Source organism: Trichoplax adhaerens, genomic scaffold (genome assembly GCF_000150275.1).
Source record: "Trichoplax adhaerens TRIADscaffold_14 genomic scaffold, whole genome shotgun sequence".
Classification (NCBI taxonomy): Eukaryota; Metazoa; Placozoa; class Uniplacotomia; order Trichoplacea; family Trichoplacidae; genus Trichoplax; species Trichoplax adhaerens.
In genome coordinates this window covers 501,797-524,996 of record NW_002060956.1, presented here as the reverse complement: position 1 = coordinate 524,996, position 23,200 = coordinate 501,797, and the positions used below count along the sequence as shown (strand labels likewise).

The 23,200-nt window shown below is 32.8% G+C and overlaps 6 protein-coding genes across 6 annotated transcripts; 2 read left to right on the top strand and 4 right to left on the bottom strand.

Annotated features, from left to right (window-relative positions):
- Positions 1 to 1,965: 1,965 nt before the first annotated feature.
- TRIADDRAFT_50818 (uncharacterized protein) lies at positions 1,966 to 5,170 on the bottom strand (the record flags this gene model as incomplete). Its single annotated transcript, XM_002116129.1, has 7 exons — positions 1,966 to 2,081; positions 2,825 to 2,945; positions 3,049 to 3,113; positions 3,204 to 3,247; positions 3,521 to 3,682; positions 3,788 to 3,897; positions 5,063 to 5,170. The coding sequence occupies 7 exons, from the start codon at positions 5,168 to 5,170 to the stop codon at positions 1,966 to 1,968; spliced, it is 726 nt and encodes a 241-aa protein (XP_002116165.1).
- Positions 5,171 to 8,592: 3,422 nt separating this feature from the next.
- On the bottom strand, positions 8,593 to 10,252 carry TRIADDRAFT_60160 (uncharacterized protein; the record flags this gene model as incomplete). Its single annotated transcript, XM_002116128.1, has 5 exons — positions 8,593 to 8,655; positions 8,898 to 8,986; positions 9,120 to 9,191; positions 9,688 to 9,750; positions 10,186 to 10,252. 5 exons carry the CDS (start codon positions 10,250 to 10,252, stop codon positions 8,593 to 8,595), a joined length of 354 nt encoding a protein of 117 aa, XP_002116164.1.
- Positions 10,253 to 10,773: 521 nt separating this feature from the next.
- On the bottom strand, positions 10,774 to 12,420 carry TRIADDRAFT_63138 (expressed hypothetical protein). Its single transcript, XM_002116127.1, has 3 exons — positions 12,154 to 12,420; positions 11,527 to 11,582; positions 10,774 to 10,991 (listed from the first exon to the last, which is right to left on the bottom strand). The coding sequence occupies exons 1-3, from the start codon at positions 12,371 to 12,373 to the stop codon at positions 10,863 to 10,865; spliced, it is 405 nt and encodes a 134-aa protein (XP_002116163.1). The 5' UTR covers positions 12,374 to 12,420; the 3' UTR covers positions 10,774 to 10,862.
- Positions 12,421 to 13,021: 601 nt separating this feature from the next.
- Positions 13,022 to 15,161, top strand: TRIADDRAFT_60158 (uncharacterized protein; the record flags this gene model as incomplete). The annotated part of the gene is made up of 6 exons (XM_002116217.1): positions 13,022 to 13,033; positions 13,714 to 13,818; positions 14,023 to 14,082; positions 14,484 to 14,617; positions 14,779 to 14,863; positions 15,021 to 15,161. The coding sequence occupies 6 exons, from the start codon at positions 13,022 to 13,024 to the stop codon at positions 15,159 to 15,161; spliced, it is 537 nt and encodes a 178-aa protein (XP_002116253.1).
- A 1,737-nt stretch (positions 15,162 to 16,898) lies between these two features.
- TRIADDRAFT_30586 (uncharacterized protein) lies at positions 16,899 to 18,500 on the bottom strand (the record flags this gene model as incomplete). The annotated part of the gene is made up of 6 exons (XM_002116126.1): positions 16,899 to 17,064; positions 17,167 to 17,334; positions 17,490 to 17,671; positions 17,773 to 17,813; positions 18,020 to 18,091; positions 18,248 to 18,500. Coding segments are annotated over 6 exons (882 nt in total), but the record flags the coding sequence as incomplete, so codon positions are not given.
- A 2,604-nt stretch (positions 18,501 to 21,104) lies between these two features.
- Positions 21,105 to 21,443, top strand: TRIADDRAFT_60156 (uncharacterized protein; the record flags this gene model as incomplete). The annotated part of the gene is made up of 1 exon (XM_002116216.1): positions 21,105 to 21,443. The coding sequence occupies one exon, from the start codon at positions 21,105 to 21,107 to the stop codon at positions 21,441 to 21,443; it is 339 nt and encodes a 112-aa protein (XP_002116252.1).
- Between the last annotated feature and the right edge of the window lie 1,757 nt (positions 21,444 to 23,200).

Below are 23,200 nucleotides of genomic sequence, written 5' to 3'. Positions count from 1 at the left end.
ATCTTGCAATATTCAATAAGGCAATACAGATAAATTTGATGTCATTTAATGGCATTAAGTTCAACTAACGCCTTATAATGGTTCATAAGATAATTTCTAACACAGTATTCGCTTTGTTATAATTGTCTTACTTTCATGATTACCTTACACTGCTCTATATCAGTTATAATTATAGCTACTATTTTTAATTATTAAACTTTGTGACAATGTCTTTCTTGACTCCTTAAGCTTTTATTCTTTTATAACTTTTTAATTCATCTTCATACCCTGATCGATCTCAACTACTGGTGATTTATTGTTTGCTACGTGAAAGAACAAAAATGTCATCACTTTGAATTAGCTGCCAATTTAGTAGACAAATACTTGAAATTGTACTTAATGAACGTTGACAAATATTTTTGACGCTGCTTATCTGTATAATCCATTACCTATATGATAAGGAGATCTTATAATTTAATGTACTTGTTTGTTTTAGCTCACTCGCTGTATCCTTTTTTATAACAGCAATATTTTAATGATGTTAATGTCACGTCGAGATATTAAGAAATATAAACGTAGATCATAGGTAATGGCAGCACCATCATTTTATGATCAGATCAAATATTTTACACTATAGATTAATTATCAATCTGCAGTAGATGTAGATAATATAAATTATCATGATGTTTCTAATGAAGTGATTCACAGCGAATAAAATTATAGTTTCTTTAATTTAGAGTGAGGTAATAAGGGAGTATCAACATAGAAAAATGCTATTTTTTTATTTTTATCTACAGCATTTATATTGAAGGCTAAAGAAATTACACTAATCTATAGTTACGTTCATATTCAGAAGTAAATTAAGGATGTCGGTCAACTTTAATGCATTTGTAGTATTTCACCGTTCATTTAGGGTCGACTGTTAAATTTGTAAGCGATAATTAATCGGTGAAGTTTCCTCAGATAATACGATGTGGTATTTTTTTGAGTTACTTAATAATTCGAATATTTCTTGCCGTATTTAGATATTGCTTAATCAACTGATTGATTATAATACTATAAAATAATGTCACTTCAATTTATGCTTAATTGATAGATCACACATCTATATCGATAAATAATGATCATCGTTAAGACGACAAGATCATCATCACAATTGATCATGCTGACGATGTTTATTTCATTAAACTCCTTTGTAACTTAGTATAAGTCAGAAGATGAATACAATAAACATTTACCGAAGTCCGTTGCATTGAATGTTATTAAGCAAATGAGTAGTGATTGATTCAAAATAATGGCATCTTCTGTCAAAAAACACTAGTATTTCTAGCTACTCGAATTGGTCTTTATGAAATATAAGTGAAAGACGTTTTACATAACTCGACACTTTACATCGCTGAAGCATTATTATTAGTAATTCTTTCAATATCCTACTCTGCTGGTATAGGAATGATGGCTGTGATATATTTATATTAGCGGAAAGGGAAGTCTAACTAATATTAATATTACTATGAGGTGGCGTTGTTACAAAGCAGCGTAACATCAGGGACAAAAAGATATCGTCGAGGGCTGTACATATTCAAGAAAAGTGTGAATCGAGGAAATAATTAAAGATTTACATCTAAAGTACTCGGAATATTAAGCTAACAAATCAGTATTAATTATTTACGAGCAATTAAAAATTGATATCAAAGGGAAAAGATTTGATGGAAAAATAGTCAATATGTTCCCCTATTACAGTTTTTAAAATTGATAGTGGAATTATTGTCATACAGATTGATTTATGCAAATTGCAAGGATTTTAGCTTGTAGACGCGCTGTACAGAATTTAAGTTCAAACGATTTGAACTATCTAACTTAGCTTTTGTAAATGTTCTACAGCTGTTTTGATATCCGATACGAAAGATAACAAAATGTCGAAGTACGCAGAGAAATAAAATAAGTTATCATTATAAGTTCAATCATTGGATAGTGTATGGATATTGTTCAGTTTGTCATCAAATTAGAGATGTCAAACTGATCGCAAACGCCTTCATCTTCTTCAAGATTGAAGCAATAATCGCGATACCCAGGTGGAGAAAGGCAAAGGATATTGCTATAATCTAATTCAGAAAAAATTTTGACGTGATATCAATTTCGTAAGTATAGTAATTGTTGTGATATGTAGCAAACATTATATAAGATTTCAGTACCTTCTGAGGCTATAATATCTTCGATATTGAAATCATTTTTCGACATATCTGGAATTTATGCACGAAAAATTTAGAAATTCAGTACTACATCTATTGATGAGAAAATTTATCAAATATACATAAGAGGCTATTTACAGCATCTTATATAGTAAGTCATATTACTTTAATGGATCGTAGTGTATACTCGTATCAATACAGTGGTTGGAAGCATTATTGGAAAAAGCTATCCAATAATTGAAATAGAAGTCTTACATGACAAATTCTGGTCCATTTGATCATAAAGCATGGCTTGCTCTGTTTCCATAGGAAGAACATCTAAAGCAAAAACAAAATGCCAGACATTAAAAATAAATCTTGATAGCATAACAGAATGATGGTTGTAATTCAATAGCTAGGACTTGTTAAATTGAGAACACCATAAGAGATACGGAAAATGATTTGTTTTTATGCTAATTTACCATTTGTTATTGGATACTGAGATTGTGGCGCTGGGAGAAAATTCTCACTCTTTATCTGTTTTATGTGTTCAGTGCGATGAGTTACTTTAGGAGGGCATTTCATAGTATCGGAAGGTGGTATAGGCGTGTCCATATTTTCAAAATTTTGTACAGTTTCAGGGAGATTAAACTTAAACTGATTGGGAGGCGGTTGACTATTTGACTGCATCTCCATATAGGATGATTGTTCAGATATTTTTTCATTAAGGGCATTCTTATTAAGTAGCATGACACAAATTGGGCCTGTTTCACTTTTCAAATGTATCTGATAATTTCGCTTGATATCAGGAGGATAACTCTGGAATTAAATATGATATGCCCATTAACACATTTGAATTAGAATTTTATCACGTTATTTAATCTTAAAATGAAATCGTTACAGAGTCTGATAAAGGGTAAGCTAATTTTGTTCCAGAGGGAGCTTGTATCGCTAGCACAGTCGACTCTACAAATATTTCACAATTTGTTGAAATAAATTGATGTGTCAATAATCCCTTTAGCGAAAATTATAAAATAATATCCGATAAGTTCTTACCTGGAAAAGCGACGCCAACATCATCATGAGTTACATAAGCAGATCTGATAGTGTTATCGAGTCAAGATTTATAACGTATAAAAAAATCTTTTAGCAGTATGTAGTACTGATGTAACATCCGATCGTTAATCAATTAATTGCTATATTTCAAAACTTTTATAGTTGCCAATTTGAAGTGGCATTTGCATGACAATATAAATTATAGTGTGTAAAGTGCATGTAACAAAAGCACCAGACATAAAGGCGGCATTAATAAAAAATCTAATTCGACCTTAATATACTTGTATTCTGGTAACTAATTTCTGTTTAAAGGATACTCGAGATTTCTGGTGTCTTCTGCGACATTTTTTAAGCTCTGTTGCATGGATACGCTGTGTCTATCGATTTGTTTTTCCAATGCAGTCAACTCATTTAATTCATCCTTCAGTTTCATCAGTCGGTCGGAAATTTCTCTAGTATTACAACCTGGTCCAGCTCCCCTTGTGATAAACGAAGTTATATAAAGTTTCATGTAAATCAGTACAATACAAGTTGTATGTATGGCGTATACTATGCAATATACATCATTCGATCGTTAATCTTACTTCCACTGAATGCTATTTTTCGATTTTTTTTCAATGAGACCGATTCCTTCCAATACATTTGTTATATCGTAAATTCTTCTCTTTTGACGAACAGCTAATGTATCAGCAGCCTAAACATGAACATGTGAAAATGTTACTTTAATAAATTAACAGATAAGATTACAGTATTGTATTCTAGCAATATCATCACATGGAGACGCAGAGTGAGCAAGTTAAGTACTGCAAAACATAGCAACTTGATAGAAATTTTTGGCTTTCTGCTATACTTGTACTGTGTGGTATCATACAAACAAGAATTATCAATGGTAGCTAATATGGTACGTTTGTTCATTACATAGTGTGTATAGTAATGCCGAATATAGTGGTGCATAAAATTTAAAAGTACGTCAATATCATGCAGAGTAGTATACGTATATCATACCACCATTGCAAATGATATTGCAATCATGGATTTAAATTAAGTGTATCCCTTTACTTCAATTTCAATCTTGTTTATGCAGTCATTCTTTATTCTGCACTACAAAGAGTGTGTCTCCTATTTCTGTTATCATTTCAGCCGGGTGCTTTAATAGTAATTCTACATTATGCATTTTAAATTCAGTACTCCGTTGCTCTCCATGCTGTAATAGCGAAAAGGTGATCAATGGCGTTGTTCCATTTAATCATCATTATGAGTCGGCATTTAATGAGCATGATCTAAATCCTTGGCATTAATTGAATTAATGTAATGATGAGCTCTATCTTATTTGAAAAGTTTAAGAATAAATTTCATTAATTGTAATTTTTAATCTAGTATATTTAGAGCGTAAAGGGAGCTAAAATCAATCAGTAATAATCGATTAGTTAGGTTGCTGCTATTTTTTTTAGTACAATATTCAAATTCCATGATTCATATGACTACAAATTCAACATCAGAATGATCGAGAATCTCATGTACAGTAGTTACAAAGTTAAAGAATGATGCCATTGGCAAACTTATTACTGTCATCCTCGTATGATTCTTTTGAGTAATTTATTGCATTGGTTTTATCCTCTATTTTAATATGATGGTATGCAACACATAACATCAATGATCATCGTAGAATAACAAGCATTGATGACACGACGCTAGTCTTGGTGCATTACAGTATCTAGCAAGTGATAATAGTAAAATTAAAAATAATGTTGGCATTTGATGATCTTTTCAATACTGGTTGCCTATTTTTCTATCATCACTTTGAAAGTCTACACTACTATCATATATCATTCAACAGCATGGTGTTTCATGACTCTTACCACTTTCAAATCCAAAACTCCATCTTTAGCTTCTTGTAATAAAGATACAAATCTACTTGTTAATAGGCCAAGCGATTTTTCGTGACGACTGGGTGTTGTATCCGTCATGGTGCAATCTAAAACCAATGATGGATGATATGATTGATCATTGTTATCATGCCATAGAAGGAATTCAATTTACCTGCAATAGCTTCCTTTTTCCTTCCTTTTCAAACCGTCTTGAATTGATTTCTCCTCCTTTCAATTCAGTTCATAAACAATCAATCAAACACCAATCCTACTCTGCCAATCAACCTGCTGTAGCCAAGAGAAATAGTGATCGGATTTACCTGTAGTGTCTTGTATTTCCTTCCTTTCGAATCGCTTTGAAATTGATTTCTTTTTTTTCTAGTTTAGTTCTAGCTTGAATCATCAACACTTAGCAGATCATATTTGGACCGACGCAGAAAAACAGTTGAAAGCTCGTTGCTTGGTCGTCGGGTACAGTACTATGCACTGTACACTGTACACATCAGTGTGCAGTAAGGTAATCCACAGTCCTATTTTTCCTTGTCTACTATAGCACAATATACTGTAACATTAATAGGGTACAGTATAGAGTAGAATGGATAGTTTGAAACATAGTTTGTAAAGCAATCTGGGATAGCATTGCATTGATTTGATTGGTCCATTTTGCATGTTAAAACAGCCATAGAATTACTAGAAAAAAGAGCTAGACCACTAACACTCCTCGGATGGACGGACTTTTCAGAGCAGAAAATGGCGAAAAATAGTTACTCAGTATCGTGTCTGTTTTCGAAATCACTCGTATTAATTTGAATAACATGCATGATGTAAATGGACTGTTTCTAAGCAGAGCTTAACAAGCAATGGAATGCAATGTCCTATTATTACTTAATTTAGATCTGCATGCTTTACTACTGTCATAATGAAGTGTTGGACACAATTGGATTGACCAAAGTAGGGCAAATGTCTGCAGTACTAAACAGTAAATTAGGATTGGCTGGCTAAGTGATTCACTCAGTAAAAGAATTTTATATAGAAGTATACTCGAATTCATTTTTGATATAGCTCTCGATAAATTCTGACAACAGAAAATACCATTTACGGTTAGTTAATAACTAGGCGCACTTTAAATGTGGAAGTTATGCCGTTGCCAATGCTTCTGGGTGCTGCCATGGACTACTACTATTCCTTTTTCTAGTGGTAGTCCTTGGTGTGTAATAATATAATATCTTCTTTAAGTAGCGTAAAATATTTTAAGGTAGACGATGATAGAAGGTATAAAGGATTTTATTGAGATACAAGTTATAGGCTAACAATGATATGGTTGTGATAGATAAGGAATTTGAGGTAGCAGGAACATAGGAACGGACCAACGAGTTAGCTTGCAAGGGTATTTATAGGTCTTAGATGAGATTGAGATAATGTCTTTATATGTATGTATAGCATGTCGTCTATATGTCGTCATGATGTCGTACATTATGAATGTACAGTACTTAATGGTATATGATAAGTGTTCGTATATTAGGATATTACTATATTGTATATGGATATTGATCCAGTAGATTTTATATATACAATAAAAGGGGAGCCGTATACTGATGTTGATCCGAAAAATCTCTTGATTTAAAAATGAATGAAAATCGGAAACTAAAATGAAGGCATCCATTTTTTTTTCAATTTTATTGCTTAAGAGGATACGAATAATAAAGGCAATAAATTCCTTTGCATTTAATTTAAAGAATAGCTTGGGTGCTGGCCAATTCCGAAATTTTATCCAGAACCTATATACGAACTTTGTACAGCGATAGAAATGCTCTTTCGCAGTTGTTATGCAGTGATGTACAGTAAATCATATACTCACTGGATCGAGTTGTCCACTGTACAGCGTTTTGCAGCTTTGTTGCATTTTCCTGTGCAGTACTACAACTGTGCTAACCATCCCGGATATGTCCAAATTCCAACTGAAAACACCGTTCGTTATCTTACTTTACTCATACAGTGCACTTGGGGCTGTAATCTTGTCAAAATATCATTTTGCAAAGCTGCTCAAATTGTAAAATTTGATATAGATTCGCTATTTCTGCCTTTGTCAGACACTATAAGTAATAAACTTTGAATAGGTAGCTAGCGGTGCTTATGCAGGTACAAATGCCACTGTAGTGCAAGTGACATAATTACAGCTTTGAACTATTCGCTTGATACTTAAACCAGAATTCGGTAAGTAACGCGCATATCGCCTGGGTAACAAAATTTGCACAGGTGGCAATCCCTAATATCACCCAAGTACCTGAAGGCTAATGTCAACCGGTAGCTTTCTTGTAACACACACTGCTCATGTAAAGCTAGCTTGATTCCCTAATTTAAACCACGGTATTACGATCAAATTTCAGTACTCTTTTTTGTGTTATGAAAATGGAATGGTATTTCCTAGGTTGAGATAAATTAATTAGTGTATATCGTATAAACATGAATATACAGTATGCAAAAATGGGTATATCGTATTACGTTTACGCTGTGATTCTAAAAATCGAATGCTAAAATAAGGAAATATTGAAGCTTTCACCGTGTGTATAGCGTGTACTCTGCCTATTATGTATTAGTAGATATGAAGGTTAAAAACGTAGCATCATTGATGCAACTAGAGAAATACCCAAGTAACAATAAAACTACTAATAAATCTGTTCCCAGCACGTATGTTATTATAATTATTAGCGCTCTTGGCGTTTTGAATGAAGTCATCGTTGCCTCCGGCAAGTTTGGCTAGATAGCAAATATAACTGCAATTAATAGAATGGCTAGTGCAATGCTGTATTTATTATAAAAGCTATATATCGTATGCGACTACTGTCATTATTGTATGAGATATAGTAAAATTGGAAATTCGTATATACTGTACATCGTTGCGTGCTCTTTTATTTTTTGTTATTACTTACGCTTGATACCGATTCTTACATTCCAGCAAAATAAGAATGGACTATACCTTAAAGGTATCAGGCCATCGTTCTAGTTATAATTCTAAAATCAATGAAGTTTCTTGTCTATTGATAATTTATTAAAACAACATCCGTACTGAATGATCATCACTCAGATAAACGCCATTGCATTAATACAATTTGAATGTTCTGTACACAATCCTAACGAATTGTACACTCCTTTCAGGATTTGTCAATTCATTTGTTCATATTAATAGTGAATACTGCAGCATCGTAACTAGCGAAATTTTCATTCCTTCTATAGCTTAAAAATTGTAATACAGCTCTGAATTTGCTACAAAACACGCAATCTTAATGAAGACAATTGAAAGATGTTGGTTCCATTTATCTCGTGTGAAATTAGACGAATTCTGCATCGAATGAGTCTTTTCGCTTTAGCAATCGCCAAGGATACTACCATAAGCAGCATTATAAATGACTTTAGTGACTCTAAATACTAACGCTGAAGTACGACGATTTAAGAGCTGAATTAAACGAGTTGTTGAAGCGATCTCCAAGAACGATTGGATTAGTACACAGGGCGGCATGGATTTACTTTGGTACTGACGTTCGAATAGTTAAACCGTGCATATTCTTAATTTCTTCTGCGAGAGCCTGTAGCATTCATTATTTAACCAAACAGATATTGATTGTATTCAGTAAATATTTTAGGGCACAAAAAAGAGATATGGGCTCTTATCTATTAGATTACGTTGTAAACATTAAGTTATCAACGTTCGGTTTTAACCATTACATGTACTGTACTGATACGTATATATCAAATTTTAATAGATGCTAATTTCACGGAAGAGAGAATGATTTGTATGACTACATGCTAACATTTTATGGTATTGTACCTCTTTAACCATTCTATGTTGTTGAATGATCGACTTTCCTTTAAAATTATCGGATTGAATTAGAATTTCATACATAGAACCACAGCCCCCTGTACGAGTATGAACAAATCGTTTTGACAATTATTAAATGAATCTAGCATTAATGAACGTCTCATAATAGACACTATCCTATTGCAACTCTTTAACCACAACTATGCCATTGCAAATAACAACATGACTTACCTGATATATCTCTTACTTCTAAATAAGACGGGTTTACAGTATCCTTCAAAATACTGCTGATATGTTGTTCACCTTTGGATTGTTTTAAATCGGGTTGTGAAGACAAGCATCGTCGTGATACGTTATTCGCCAATAGAAGCCACCTATTGGATTCGCTTCTAAGTGTGTTGGTGTTTATCGGGAGTTCCTTTTCATTAAAATACCGTTAAGAATCCTTTAGTTCATTAATTCTATTATAATTGTTATTTAATTTGCTCAAAATGATCGATTTACGGTACAGAATGTTGATTATGATCCGTTCCAGTTGTATCAATAAGCTGTCCAGTAGTGAATTACAGTTCATTAAATATCCCATAATGAGCATTTACAGTACAGTATCGAAGCTGATGGAGCTAACCGTCTATCATTTTGTTCGAGGTAAATGTACAGAACATACATATTGTCCATAATATCAGTAATGAAACCATAAACAGACTGTGAAATATTTTGAATGAACACCAATAGAACACCAGTGTAAGTACCATAGAGATGACCCTTCATAACTGCATTAATTACATTATAATCTTACCATGACATTTCGAAGTAGTCCACTCAACTTCATCGCGACATTTTGCTGTTAGATAGTTCCTAACTAATGATGCATTAGAAGAGTTTGTGAAAGCAATCTAGTCTCAAACGACGTCGTTCTTCAGTTCAATAGACTACAGGGGCCCCAGGTAGATTTATTGACGCCCTATACAGAACTAGTGTTACGATGAAATGCTGTACTCTACAGTGTACAGTGCAGAGCTGATGCAACTGTACTGTACTGTACACTGTATTAATCGATGCACGTACTGTAGCTCACTCTTCAGCAAACGTTGCTGACCTGAAACTACGCTAGTTGGATTACTGTACGATATCGAATGAACGAGACACTCCACTACAAGGCTTCACCACGTGGTTTAACTTCAAGTTAACATGGACACAAGATACTTGACTATCGCTTTCTAGTGCTGTTAAGTTGAAAACTGATCGAGACAAAAATGCAATAAATTGAATCAATTTTCCCCCAAAATAGACACACCTTGAACATAGATTCGAAGGTGATCTTGGATCTCTACGCCCTCAGAAGCATAGAGTTCCAACTTCATATTGTAGCCATTCTTCTAAATAATACGATATCCGATATCATGCAATACAGCAGATTTGCAAAGGTTAACCTACTGCAATGATGTGTACAGTAAACTGTCCTAGGACACATAGACGAAGATTGTCTTTCACCTATTTTAGAGTATGTACAGTATCCTGAAATCATTTCTTCCTCCATAGTCGAGTTATTATCGTTTAGTTACAATGTCTATTTTTGGGGGATGCCATATTTGCTTAGTTTGTTGAAGTCTCAAATTTTGCTGTAACATTGACTTCGTAGCGTCAACTGGACTCGTTTCCAAATGGCTTAGCATCATAGAAAGATCTCACTTTACTATTAGTAATACAGTACTATAGTGTACTATAGTGTTGTAAAGAATATTCTTTTTCTTATTACTCTTTCCTCAATACAATCGTTCAAATATATTAATAAGCAATTACGATATGCAGCACTTTATATAGTGCAATAGGTGATATGGAAGTAAATTTGTCCAGCCAAAAACTTTTCATCACCAACATGATTATAGCAACAAACTTTTTAATCCAATTTTTGTTTATACATTGAGTACAAGCTTACATAGTATAGGTTGCTAGAGAGTGTACTACAGTATTTTAAGAGCTATTAGAGTTAGGTCCCTTCTTTCGTCCAAATCCTTGTACAACATTGACGAAACGGCGATTGTATTGCATCCTACGTTTGGAGCGTCCTGTCTTCTTTTTCTTTTTTTCTTGTTGTTCAACCTAATGAAGATAGTAAAGTATCAATCAGACATAGCGTACTTACGAGACTGCAATCATTGTATATATTCGTATGTTTCTAACTGCAGCTTTATTGATTATATTATTAATTCCATCTGTTATAAGATTGCTAATAAGAAACAACTAGCTCTGTTGTGATGAACTAATCATTTTGGTGAAATAAAGTACTGGCAAAGATAACTACTGTAAGTATCAGTCCTAAGTTGACAACAATTAAAGTATTTTGCTCAGTATTCGGGTACAACGCTATAATATTTCCATAGTCTATAGCAATATTATAATAAAAAAATACATAGGAATGTCCAACGGCGTGGAAAATAGAGTCAAAGACAGAGAATATTACATGAAAGTAATATACTATGGTTTGTTGTTCTGATAAATTAACAGATTGCTCTCTGAAATTTTCAAGTTCATAAACTTTCCCAACAAAACTCGGGTTAAAGTTTAAGAACAGCATTGCATCAACGATTGACTACCACCTGCAGTATCATTATTCCATACTATACAATGTACATACCTTTGGTGTTTGATTTTTGACTTTACCAGCACGAGCTAAGGAACCGTGTACTTTACCTAAATACAGACAATAAAATGGCTTAACGTTTAGATATCTACTACGTAAAAATGAAAAGTTGAAAGGCAAAATTGTAAATTGAAAAACTTTGAAATTAATATACTCTACGGTACAGTCAGTATAATACAGTGTTGCTTAACGTGTGTACACTGTACAGTATACACCATGCTTTTGACTAGACTAAAAAAGCAATCAAGACATGTCATGATACCACCAGAGGAATAATTAGCACTGAATTTAATGAAATATAGTAGATTAATGTTATAAGTTCAAACAGCTTGTTCATCCATAACATACGCACGAATAGCGATTGTAGAGATGATCGAGAAAGCTACCGAATAATAATGGTTTGTATGAATTCGGAGGCTGATGCACAGCGTAACCATAAGATTACAGTATTGCAAACTATATGAAAAGAATACGATCTGCGTAATCTGCTTCAAATGAACTTTACCAAATCCTCTAGTAGTTTTATAACACTATTAACATCATCATTTAGTTACTACAGTACAGTTATATAGGATAGAGTTGATCAAAATTGTAAACACTACATTAACTGTAAGTACAAACCTCCATGTAATCGTACGAAAGCGTTCAATGTTGAGTCGGCTTCGATGGCGTAATCGGCCAAAGTAACGTGGTCTTCTAATACTTGTAATCCATAAGTAATAACTTGCTCGGTTACTGGTAGTCCTTCTCTATCATTTAAGTAATGCTTTAAATCAGCAATGGTAGTCGCTGGACTACAATTGTAGGTGTAAGACGAATTGCCGCGCAAGAAAATATTCATGATGGAAAATCAAGATGTCTATCACGTTGCGTCAGAAGGAAAAGAAGGAGATCTTCCTCGTTACCCACAATTCTTTGTGGCAAACAGTAGAAGTTCCAGTTACAAGATACTGTACTGTACAGTACACGTGGGTTAGGGTTTAACGTTTAATACGTACCAACTTCACAGGATTTCATACACAGTCCATATCTAGTACAGTGTACAGTACAAAACGAAGAAGAGTACCTGGTATTGTAAAATGCATGTACTGTACTGTACTGTACTGTAGTACAAGGACTATCAGAAGCAACTTGCATCGACACCTGCGCAATTGGAAAAGGTCTTCAAGGCTGTGCTGGGATTGGCATCACCAATGGAGGAAGACTACTACAACTGGTAAAACGAAAGCAATCATGGTAAATGAACGGCTTATATTGTAGCTTATATCATCTGACCTTAGCTAGATCGACTATGATTCATAGTATAGTAATATGCTAATGCAAATGATGATCGGAAATGCGACAACCTCAAAGCGCTAGGTAAACCAATACGCCTAGGTTCTTCTGTTTATATTAATTCTTCATGGGTGTACACTAGATTCAAAATTCCAATCGAGCTTGGCTTTCTCTTATACTTTTCATATTATATATCGCATCGTTAGATCTGAAAATGAGTGGAGCAGTAAGAAATTAGCGTCTTATAGAATGTGTAGTTTGGACTGTACGGGCTTAGGATACGATAATGCTGTAGTCTATTGACAAGGCTCATGATCATAATGGATGTGAATTATCTTAATAAACGTAGCTTTAATGACTCTAATCACGATTAATTGTACATACCATCATTATTTCGCTTGGCTCTATTACCGTACTACTTCGGTAGACTAGAAATACAGTACAGTACTGTATATTTAGAATAAGTAAATTGAAGGTCACCGTCATAACCGAATAAAAATATCATACATACAAGTATATGATAGGGTTATTATTGATTGATTGATCTTAAATTTCTACCTACGTAAACAGTATATAGCAAGCTATACGGTACAGTAATATCGAGCAATATCGTGTAAACTTAAGACTACTAATTTAAGCTGTTCTTGAAAATTACAAAGTAGAGTGACACATAATCTATCATCAATTTGTCACCATAATTGTAAAGAAATCATTTTTTGCTCGTCTATTGGAATAGCATGGACTAATATCCTTCCAACTACGATTTATTGCAATGCAATGTAACCTTGCTTATAAGTAATTCTCGAACAAATATTAATTATTTTGGTCACATCTATGCTTCAGAGAATAAAAACTAAAATTCATAATTAATGTAATAATATAAAATTGCTATACTTGCTATTACAGTCTCAGGCAAATAAGGGAAAGAAGAGAACCAAAGGACAAAAAGAAATACATCAGGATAACATAGCAACATTGGATTACTACAAAAAAGTTATCCTAATTGGCAATGTTAGTATTATTTTAACGAATAACACCTGTAACTATAATACTTTTTCAAAATATGTAAAAGAAGTGAAATGATCGATTAATAAATACGCTCAAATCTCGATTATTTAAATCATAGCTTATATCAGACTGTAATTCTAAATTCGAGTGATTCTCAAATTCTCCTGGATAACTAACGTCTATTGCTCTTTTCTTTGATATTTGTAGGGATTAAACATTGTTTTTCGACTGGTATTATCTAATTATGATTCCTCATTTGGCTGCATAGTATGTATAGATCACCTTTAAGCTAATTAAAATCTCTCTTTACGGTAATATATTACTAGTAAAGCATGAATACGTATATTTTACTCATATTCGATCTACTAGATATGCACTATGTAATAGTTTATAAAACAACTCTGTAAAGAAACTGAATTGTCCTTATCTGAGATTTGCAAAGCTGATACGGTATACGTATTCCGAAGCTATAGCGATAATTTGTACTGCACATCCCTTTTTAAAAAGATTCAAATGCCAAGATTATATCAGAAATATAAAAAATATTTCTCCTCTACGATTAAGTTAAAAATACGCTGTGTAGGATTATTGTGATTACTTTCTGATGGTCAATATGAATTTTAAATTATAGGAATTTGTTATTAATTATTAACTATTTTAAATTATAGGCTGGATGGCTTCTTATCAATATAGCACTTGCAGTATCCTACTATACGATGTCTTCTATGAGCACACCAGTATTCGAAGGCAATACCCTAGCTGATGCTGGCTTCGATCTAAACATGGGATCTGGGATGGGAGAGTGAGTTTGTGATAGAACTTAGTATAAATGTTGTTCATCGTGCGTAACTGCTGATCGAATTGGAACATTTTAGTGCGTAAATCATTTAGATTAAATTGCTACAACTTATGAATATCAAATTTATTTAAATCGAATAGTAATTACAAATTTTATTAAATTAGGCATTTGAAAGATATTATTCTACTTACGGCAATTGTTCAAGTCTCGAGTGCAATATGGTTTTACTGCTGGTTCTTGTGGCTTCTGGTAAATTGCAAAATTTTTTTTTTTGAATTAAATTTACAAAGAAAACATTAAGTAGATGCCACACTGTAGTAAAGCGGCATCCGTATGATTTAGCTTATAATATGTACAAGGTACTTGCATTTATATCCATTTATGATTCTTTTTTGAATATTTATAGTTACCTGCACGGGCTCTTTATCTACTGTGGGTAAATATCTTGTCACCATTCTTTTTTGCTCCTGCGCCAGAAGAAAATATTGATCCTAAAAAGCAGAAAAAATTAGAAAGAAAGGCTAAACGATATCAAGCTGCTAGATAATTCCTTGGTTGACCTTGCTAACGACTTGTAGTGTTAAACTCGCTACACATTATTCTCGTGATGTTATTATAATAAAATATTGATCCTCCTGATATTCAATGATGATTCGTGATATCTTTTTGCGCGTGTACTCTTATGAATACTGTGTTACGCTGGTTATTAATCAACAAAAATGACTTTTATCTACGGTCTAAACATCCAGCTGACAGATAATATTGTAGTACCATTAGCATACCAGTATTTGAAAGGGATTGCTGCGATGAATGACTACTAGATCATACTCTGTCGCTTATTGTTATATACCCATTGGTTGACAATGAATTGATATTTCGGATATACTGTAGTTATCGTTCATACCTGCAATGAAGATTATCAACGTATACTGACTGAATTCAAGCAGTTAACTTTTGCAGTTATTGTTCTTCATATATATCGCATCGAAAACATTAGATATAGCTCCTTCAGATATTTATTTAAGGTAGTAAATGTATACATAAACGTTTTGCTTGTTATGATCTAAAAGACCAGTAATCAATGTTTTATTTACTCAAATTGAAACAGGGTTGCATTATTATTATTTTACATAGGATGTAACATACTACATAATCACGAAAGTACAGTTATAAAGTTAAGTATGAAATAATCCTATGTATATTAACTTATGGGACATAAAATTTTATAAGTAGTATTTAATCGCATCATTAAAATTACGCAAATACAGTCGCAAACAATATAGAATGAATAATGAGCTTTGATAATTCGTATCGTAATCTAATTTTCTTACACTTTACTATTCTTCAGTAAGTCATGAATGGTAAACGTCTGCATTATGCATATGACAATTCCTAATTTTTATTCAGCGTAAAGCATCTTTTGGATTACTAGAGTAATGGTGTGACAAATAATTGAAATTTATAGATATCGACGATTTCTTCTATAAAATACAGTACGAGGTCAATCAAGTAATCTTTTTTTGAAAGGCGAAGATCACATAAATGCCTATGAAAGTGGGTAAAGGAAGTGTTAATAGAGAGAAGTAACATAGAAATGGTAATTAGTTATTCGAATGTAAATTCAGTTAACAATATTAGCTAAATTGTTTTAATACAAGCTACAGAGTATATCAACATCTTACTGGTTGCTTCGCTTTCATCTTTTGATAATACACCCTGTGTTATGCAACACAATATGAGTTAGTGACTTGACATATGATATATCTCACTCTAAATACTCAAACGTCATGTTAGCATTTAATAAAGAAGAATTCATCAAAACTGCTAAAGTAAATCAATAATTATACTGCCACTGCATTGTAAATTTATATACTGTATATTGTCACACCAGGATAGATAAAGAGTGAATATTGAAAGCAGAAATTACCAGCTTTTCTCGCTCACTAGAATACACTTCTTTAGCTTTTAAATATTCTAATTCTTTCCCCATCAGCTTCCTAGGCATCCTTCTCGCATTAGGATCGGGTGGATAAGTCTGTAAGACAAACAAAATCAAGGTTTCTTAACAAAGACGAGTAGGGCAGTAAATATTCAAATTATTACAATACGAAATTAAATTTGATAGCGAATTTTTTAGCAATCAAGAGCTTCAATTAGCCTATCAAGTTTATAATAGCTACAAATTTTTACGCCGGATTTCTAATTTACAAATTTATTATCTGATATTTGTAACATGTTCGCATAATAACACTTATTTATGCGTTAATTTGTATGGATACTGCTACTACCTGAAGAATAAAAATTTTTCTATTGCAAATAAAGTAAAAACTACCTCTAAAGCTTTCATCCTAAATAATAAATCTCGATTTTCTGCCTTAAGGGAATATTCATCAAAAACTTCCCCAAATGTTTTGCAATAAACAAGCTCCATATTGTACTTTTCAGCCATCCTTAATGAAATAATGATAAGAATTTAAAGTGATCATTGGTAGAACTCGTATAAAATTGCGGTAAAGTAACTAATAAGATGAAATAAAAACGGTTTCACTCACTTTTTCAATAATGGCATATAGACTAGAAATTCCGGACAGTCAACTACACCTTCTAATGCGAAATCATATTTTCCTCCAAACAACTTCATAAAGTGCTCTTGATCAAATTTAATATTATATACACTATTACCAAATTGAAGTCCAGTTTCGGATTCTCTCGCTCTCCTACTGCAAATTGAATATGTAAGCAAGTAGCTATTACATCCTACTTGCTCATTTCCACTTACCGGATATTCAATACAATAGAATATTCTAAGCAGTATTCTCAATCTACCTGTATCGCAGATTGTAACACTAGTGATGCTCTACAATAAGCTACTTACACTATTTCATAAGCATTCGGTGTTGTTCCTATAAAATATCCGCCGGGTCTTAAACATTCGCAAGCATTTTGTAACATGAGTTCTGCTTTTTCTTGACTTTCGAAGGAATAATGAAATGCGAACTGGCAACTAGTAACATCAAACTTGATATTGCTGTCTTTATAAAGGTCTTTCAGCCTTTGCTATAAATAATCGAAAAGTTTAATTACTAGTACGTGAATTGTTGTGAAGGTCACTAATTAATGGTTAGAAGCTTTTATAAATGCAATATATAAAAATTTACCTGAGCAGAGTCAGCAGTAATGAATTCAGCGCCAAAGAAGTCTTGTTGGGCTGATGAAGGGTTAGGATCCGTCATTTGCTATAGATTTAAAACAACTACTACTTTAATTTAAGCTCGTCCAAGTTATCAAGGGAGCAAAAATTTGAGATTTAATAATAGAAATTTTTCTTTATATAGTCACTTACTGACGAAGTATCAGCCCTCATACGTTTGTGATACCTTTGCGAATTATTCGGATTTGATCTACTAACTGTTTTGGATGAATTCTTTGTATCCTCATATCGCTTACGACATTGTTCGACAGATATACCAGCAATATCTATAGAATTGAATAAATATGAAAAATAAGTTCTAAATTCTATATTTTCGTAGGCTATTTTACAAACGTGCTATACATAAGTAAGAGGTACTATTTTTGATCATAGAAATCAGAATTTGATTGTTAACATGGGTTACATACGAAATCGTATTTTACCTGTAAAGACTATGTAACTGACATCCCCCTGCATCCACTTTTTAATATCACCACCTTTCCCACAAGCCATGTCCAATACCTTAATTGTTCTTTTATTCTCAATTAAATTTTGTTTTTTTATCCTTTCTATTATATCCCCTATTAGCATACTTTTAACCCAGTTGTTAAAATTCCTAAGGAAGAATATGCGGCTTTCATAACGTGCATCGATGCCTTCTTCTCTTAGTTCATTATAATGTTTTGCTACATGACTAGCTAGCTCTTTCTAACAAAAAAGGTCATTTTTAAGTTAATTATAAGAATTAAAGTAATGTTGTACTACAGTAAGCTACTAATTTGTCCGATTCATTATAATTTGCTTACCCTTTACTAAAACATCAATCATAATCATATTTAATGCAGCAAGCAAAGGGAATATGAGCATAAACAATTTAGTTGTATAGGTACGGTAAGCCTAATTAATTTGTGCGTTGTGAAATTGCTAATACTTAGTACTAAGTGAGCTGGCATAATTAAATCGTATCCAATAGTACGAATTTATATGATAATCATAAAGTAGCAGTTAAAGGATGATTGTATACTTTCAAGATCGTACATTATCTTTGTCGTCTTCTTGTGATAGCTTTCTCTTAGCCCTAGAAATAAAAGTAAACTTTGGAAATTATTTGGAATATATATGCGTAATACAAGAATATTAATCGATATCACTGAGCCTGTCTTTATTTTAACGTAATAGTATATCGGTACTATATGACATTAATGGTCCAATATCAATGATCATACTCATTCAATATGCAAAGGATCGCTGATATTCACTAATACAAAGAGAATAAACTGTAATATGATAAGAAAGACAATGATGAAATGATCTGTTATTCGATATTCTGCATTAGTTCGTATTAGAATAATCAAGTTATTGTAATTTATTGCCTGAGAAGTATAATCTCATGTACATAAATATAGGTCAATATATGTAATTTATATTGCAATGTATTCATGAGGCAATCATGACTTTATGTAATAATCTAGAAAGGGCTTAGGTTTCTTGTAGACAATCCTTGATACTATCCTCACGAATTAAACTCTGTAAAAATATTCTACAGATGTAACTTTCTTTTGACACATACGAGTAGTTAGGATTATTTTAATGCATAAATTATTACTACACATACAAAAGGTCATAGGGTTAGTAAGTTTTGTCGCCTTACATTCTAGACCGACACATCATGATTATCCTAGAAGATTGCTACCATACGACGATATTCGTATACTATGTTAAGCGTTAGCGTTTGTTATTAATAGAGCATAAGCTAATATAACTTTGTTAGCTTGTACATAGGCTTGTACAGTATTGATAACTCGGCTGATAGTATTCGTTAATTCATGCGGTATGTCTGTAATTTCTTATTCCTCTATCCGATTATGAATTCTTATACTATACATCATCAAAATTGATCGCATCAGATATTAGATTACCCTATAACTTCTTCTTTTTCCTCACTTGATATCGTTTCCATGGATCTGTAAAGTAGCCAATGATTATAATTATACGTATCAATTTTTGTTGTGTTAATAGTCCTACGCACATCATCTAGCGTGTGCAATGCCTCTGCTAGGTAATCTAATCTAAATTTAATTGAGTGCAATTTACTAACTTTGCTTTTAGCTCAGTAATCGTTGCATTTGAAGTTTCAGTTTCTGTTGTTGGTAGATAAGACGAAAATTATAGTACAAAAAAAGCGATACAACGTTAAGGAAATGAACATCGAATGCAGATTACGTTTTTATATCGTTGTCTAGCTATCCTGCATAAAACAATACACGTAATTCACACTAGTATGTATCCTCTACAATAACTATACGAATGATATGCTATACGATAATATATATTATCATAAGTACTTTATCTATAAACTATTTAATACAATCTAAATTATAGTAGATAAGAATTTGATTTATAAGCAGGTATTTTAACGTGTTATTGCTTACTATAGTAAACGGTCATTCTAATTTCAAGCACATCTTATTGCTTGCTATAGTAAATGGTCATTCTAATTTCAAGTACAAAATTTGAAATCTTGCCTTACCTTCCATTGAGCTGATTGAGCTCTATTGTACAGTATATCCTTGTACGACAGTTGAATTATACTGGAATCACTTTAGACAAGCATCTATGTCTATATACGTAGTTAGAGTATATCTCAAATCAAACTTAAATCAGCAGAACAGTACAGGAATAAGTTATTTCTACCAAAATGAATTGATCGATATTTATTTACCGTACACCACTAGCGATGGCTTGAATCAGATAGCTATGGCTGACTACAGTCCTGTAGAATCTAGTGTGTGCGAGCGTGAGCAAATGATTCAAGTCATAACTATAGTTTGAAGAGGATTGATCACGTACCCTAATGTCTTTTGCCTAATAGTACTCATACAGTACTGCAGCGACAATATTAAAACAATGCTATAATGTAAAGTAAACAGTAGAGTATAGCTTCAGTACAGTTCGCTTTAGACGCAAGGCAGCTTACTGCGCATGTGCTCTTCTGCAGTAGCCCCATGCAATTCGAGCACCTCCTTGAATCATGGTCAATTAGTGAATTAACCTCCATCAAATTTCATCATCTTGATCGATTTAAAAGACTTTATTCTACAACTACTCAAATCCCTATTGACACCATCCTGTTATTTTACCTTTATCAATTCATTAATTTCATAGATCATCTCGTATACCTATAATATTAGTAATACAATATTTCCAACGCCTGGTACTACGCTGCAAAAGACATCGCAAAGCCCTGAATAAGATATCGTCTTCAGAATTGCAAGCATTTCATCATTTTACTGATGCAGCATGGAGAGTAATGATAGCGACAAGGATAGTGTACCTAGTTGCGTAGACTTATTTTATTATTGGAGAAGGTGTTCTTCATCGATAAATCAGTTTCGCTTTTATTACATTTATGGTACTTTCAGAGATTGCTCTGAACATATGACCAGCTTTAGGAAATGCATGTCATATAAAACAACCAAATCGGAAGAAACTAAACAACAACTGTTAGAAAGTCAAGCTAAAATTAAAGAAGATGCGAAAAAGCTAATAGGGAATTCAAATCCTGTATGGAAATTGAGAGAGAAACCTCCGGCAGACTGGAATAGATATAACAATGACGAATTTTCCAAATCATCTTAGCCGTATTTCCTTCAATTATGCAGTATATTACTGTATTACTATTTAATTCCAATGTCTTGTATTTTAGCCTAAGGTTCTAAGCAGGGACAGATTGATAAATCTGTCCAAATTTCATATATCACTATTTTACAGTCAAGAAGTAATGAATACGCGTACTTGTAAATTTTTGACCATTCAATTTGATTGCGTAGCCGTTTGCATGATACTGTAAAAAATTTTTCCAGTTTTGAAATGTTAGAGGTTAGTTTTATAACAAGAAATGCTGTTATAATTTTAGATAATACAATATTATTAGCTCAACTAGCAACATCATTGCAAAATTCCTGAATATGAGATGACTGTTATCTTTGCATTGAATACAACTATGTAACAACCAGATGAAGCTTTTCTGTTGTGTGCCATTGCCAAGTGAATGTACTTTAGTTAGTACCCAGTGTAGCTATGTTAAATGTTCGATTATCTCATTATCTAATATTCATTGTCATGAACTGTAATATTGATGTTACAGGACAGTGAATACTGTAAATTGGGAGCTTTTCTCCTTGAGTTCTTGCGATTAAATGATGGTAAAGTGTTACTGTGACATTACTGTAGCTCGAGACATGGAGTTATTTGAGGTCTCAAATACAATTTACAGTTTACATTTTGTATTTACCTCAAATCCTTATTTTAATATTGAAGCGAAAGCAGTACTGATATCCGGAAGGATAGTTCGAATAAGTACTGGATCATAACCGATTCTTACTGTATCAAGTAATTCCTTTAGTCCGAGAGATAAAACTCTTTTGACAATTGTTTAAGTTAAAAAAACTTTATGATGATTGCAATCAACTAGTTTGGAAGCTTATAATTAGGTCTTACTATTGTACACAACTAACTTGGTTGCAGCACTAGCCGATGGCAATCGCGGTAAAAATGAGCTTTCCTGAAGTAAATTATCAAGTAGTAGTGTTTTGCAACGAGCACAAGCAGAGCGAATCTTTGCTCTGTCAAGTCATGTGTTGAGCTTTCTAAGTGCAATCTAAATTCATTTGAAATTTGGTGACCAGATACTCAATATCGATATATTATAATCATAACCACGATAGATTAATAATATAGTTAATAAAATAACTCATCTTAGATAAGGTATGACGTCAAATCACTCAAGTGCACGTTGGCAATAGTTCACTGCTACATGACTTCTGCAGTTCTGGTAAACGAATTTCAAGTTCTACAGTACTTGTTAAAAAATTTTGGATGATTATTACGAATTCCTGCAGCCGCAGCGGTAGAATAGCTTCAGTTTCAGATATTAACACACAACAGTGGATGGCCAATCTACTGTACACTACGTCTTGAGCCTTGATCTACTATTGTTTATTCATAAATTGAGAGGTATTTTGCATTTGCAAAATCGATAACTGCTTAGTCGTTTTTATTTTCTTTATTTTGGCTGCATGATGTACGATTCAGCTTGCTGTTATTACTGTCGTAAGCAACACCATACTTAAGAACCCCAAATAAAGTTACTAATCTACTCATTCAAAATAGTCAAGTACAGTATAGTGCGTTTAGTATAACGAGCGAGGGATAAACTAGTTGATTCGTTGAAGTGCTGCCATTAACTTGCATCGTATCTGCATCATAATGAATAGACAGTGAGTCCACTGTATTACATAGATCAATGTAAACACGGCAGAGATATACTGTACAATGTGTATCAATACCTCCTTATACTCTATATCTCTGTAACCTTCTACCTGTGTACTCTGTTC

What these genes read in the sequence shown, in the direction of transcription:
- TRIADDRAFT_63138 (XM_002116127.1), bottom strand. Translation starts at nt 12,373, where the DNA reads ATGAATATTTTCTTGCGCGGCAATTCGTCTTACACCTACAATTGTAGT. An exon ending in TTTCGTACGATTACATGGAG is followed by an intron (nt 11,583 to 12,153) that starts GTTTGTACTTAC and finishes GTCTGTATTTAG; the next exon opens with GTAAAGTACACGGTTCCTTA. An exon ending in TCAAAAATCAAACACCAAAG is followed by an intron (nt 10,992 to 11,526) that starts GTATGTACATTG and finishes TATCTTCATTAG; the next exon opens with GTTGAACAACAAGAAAAAAA.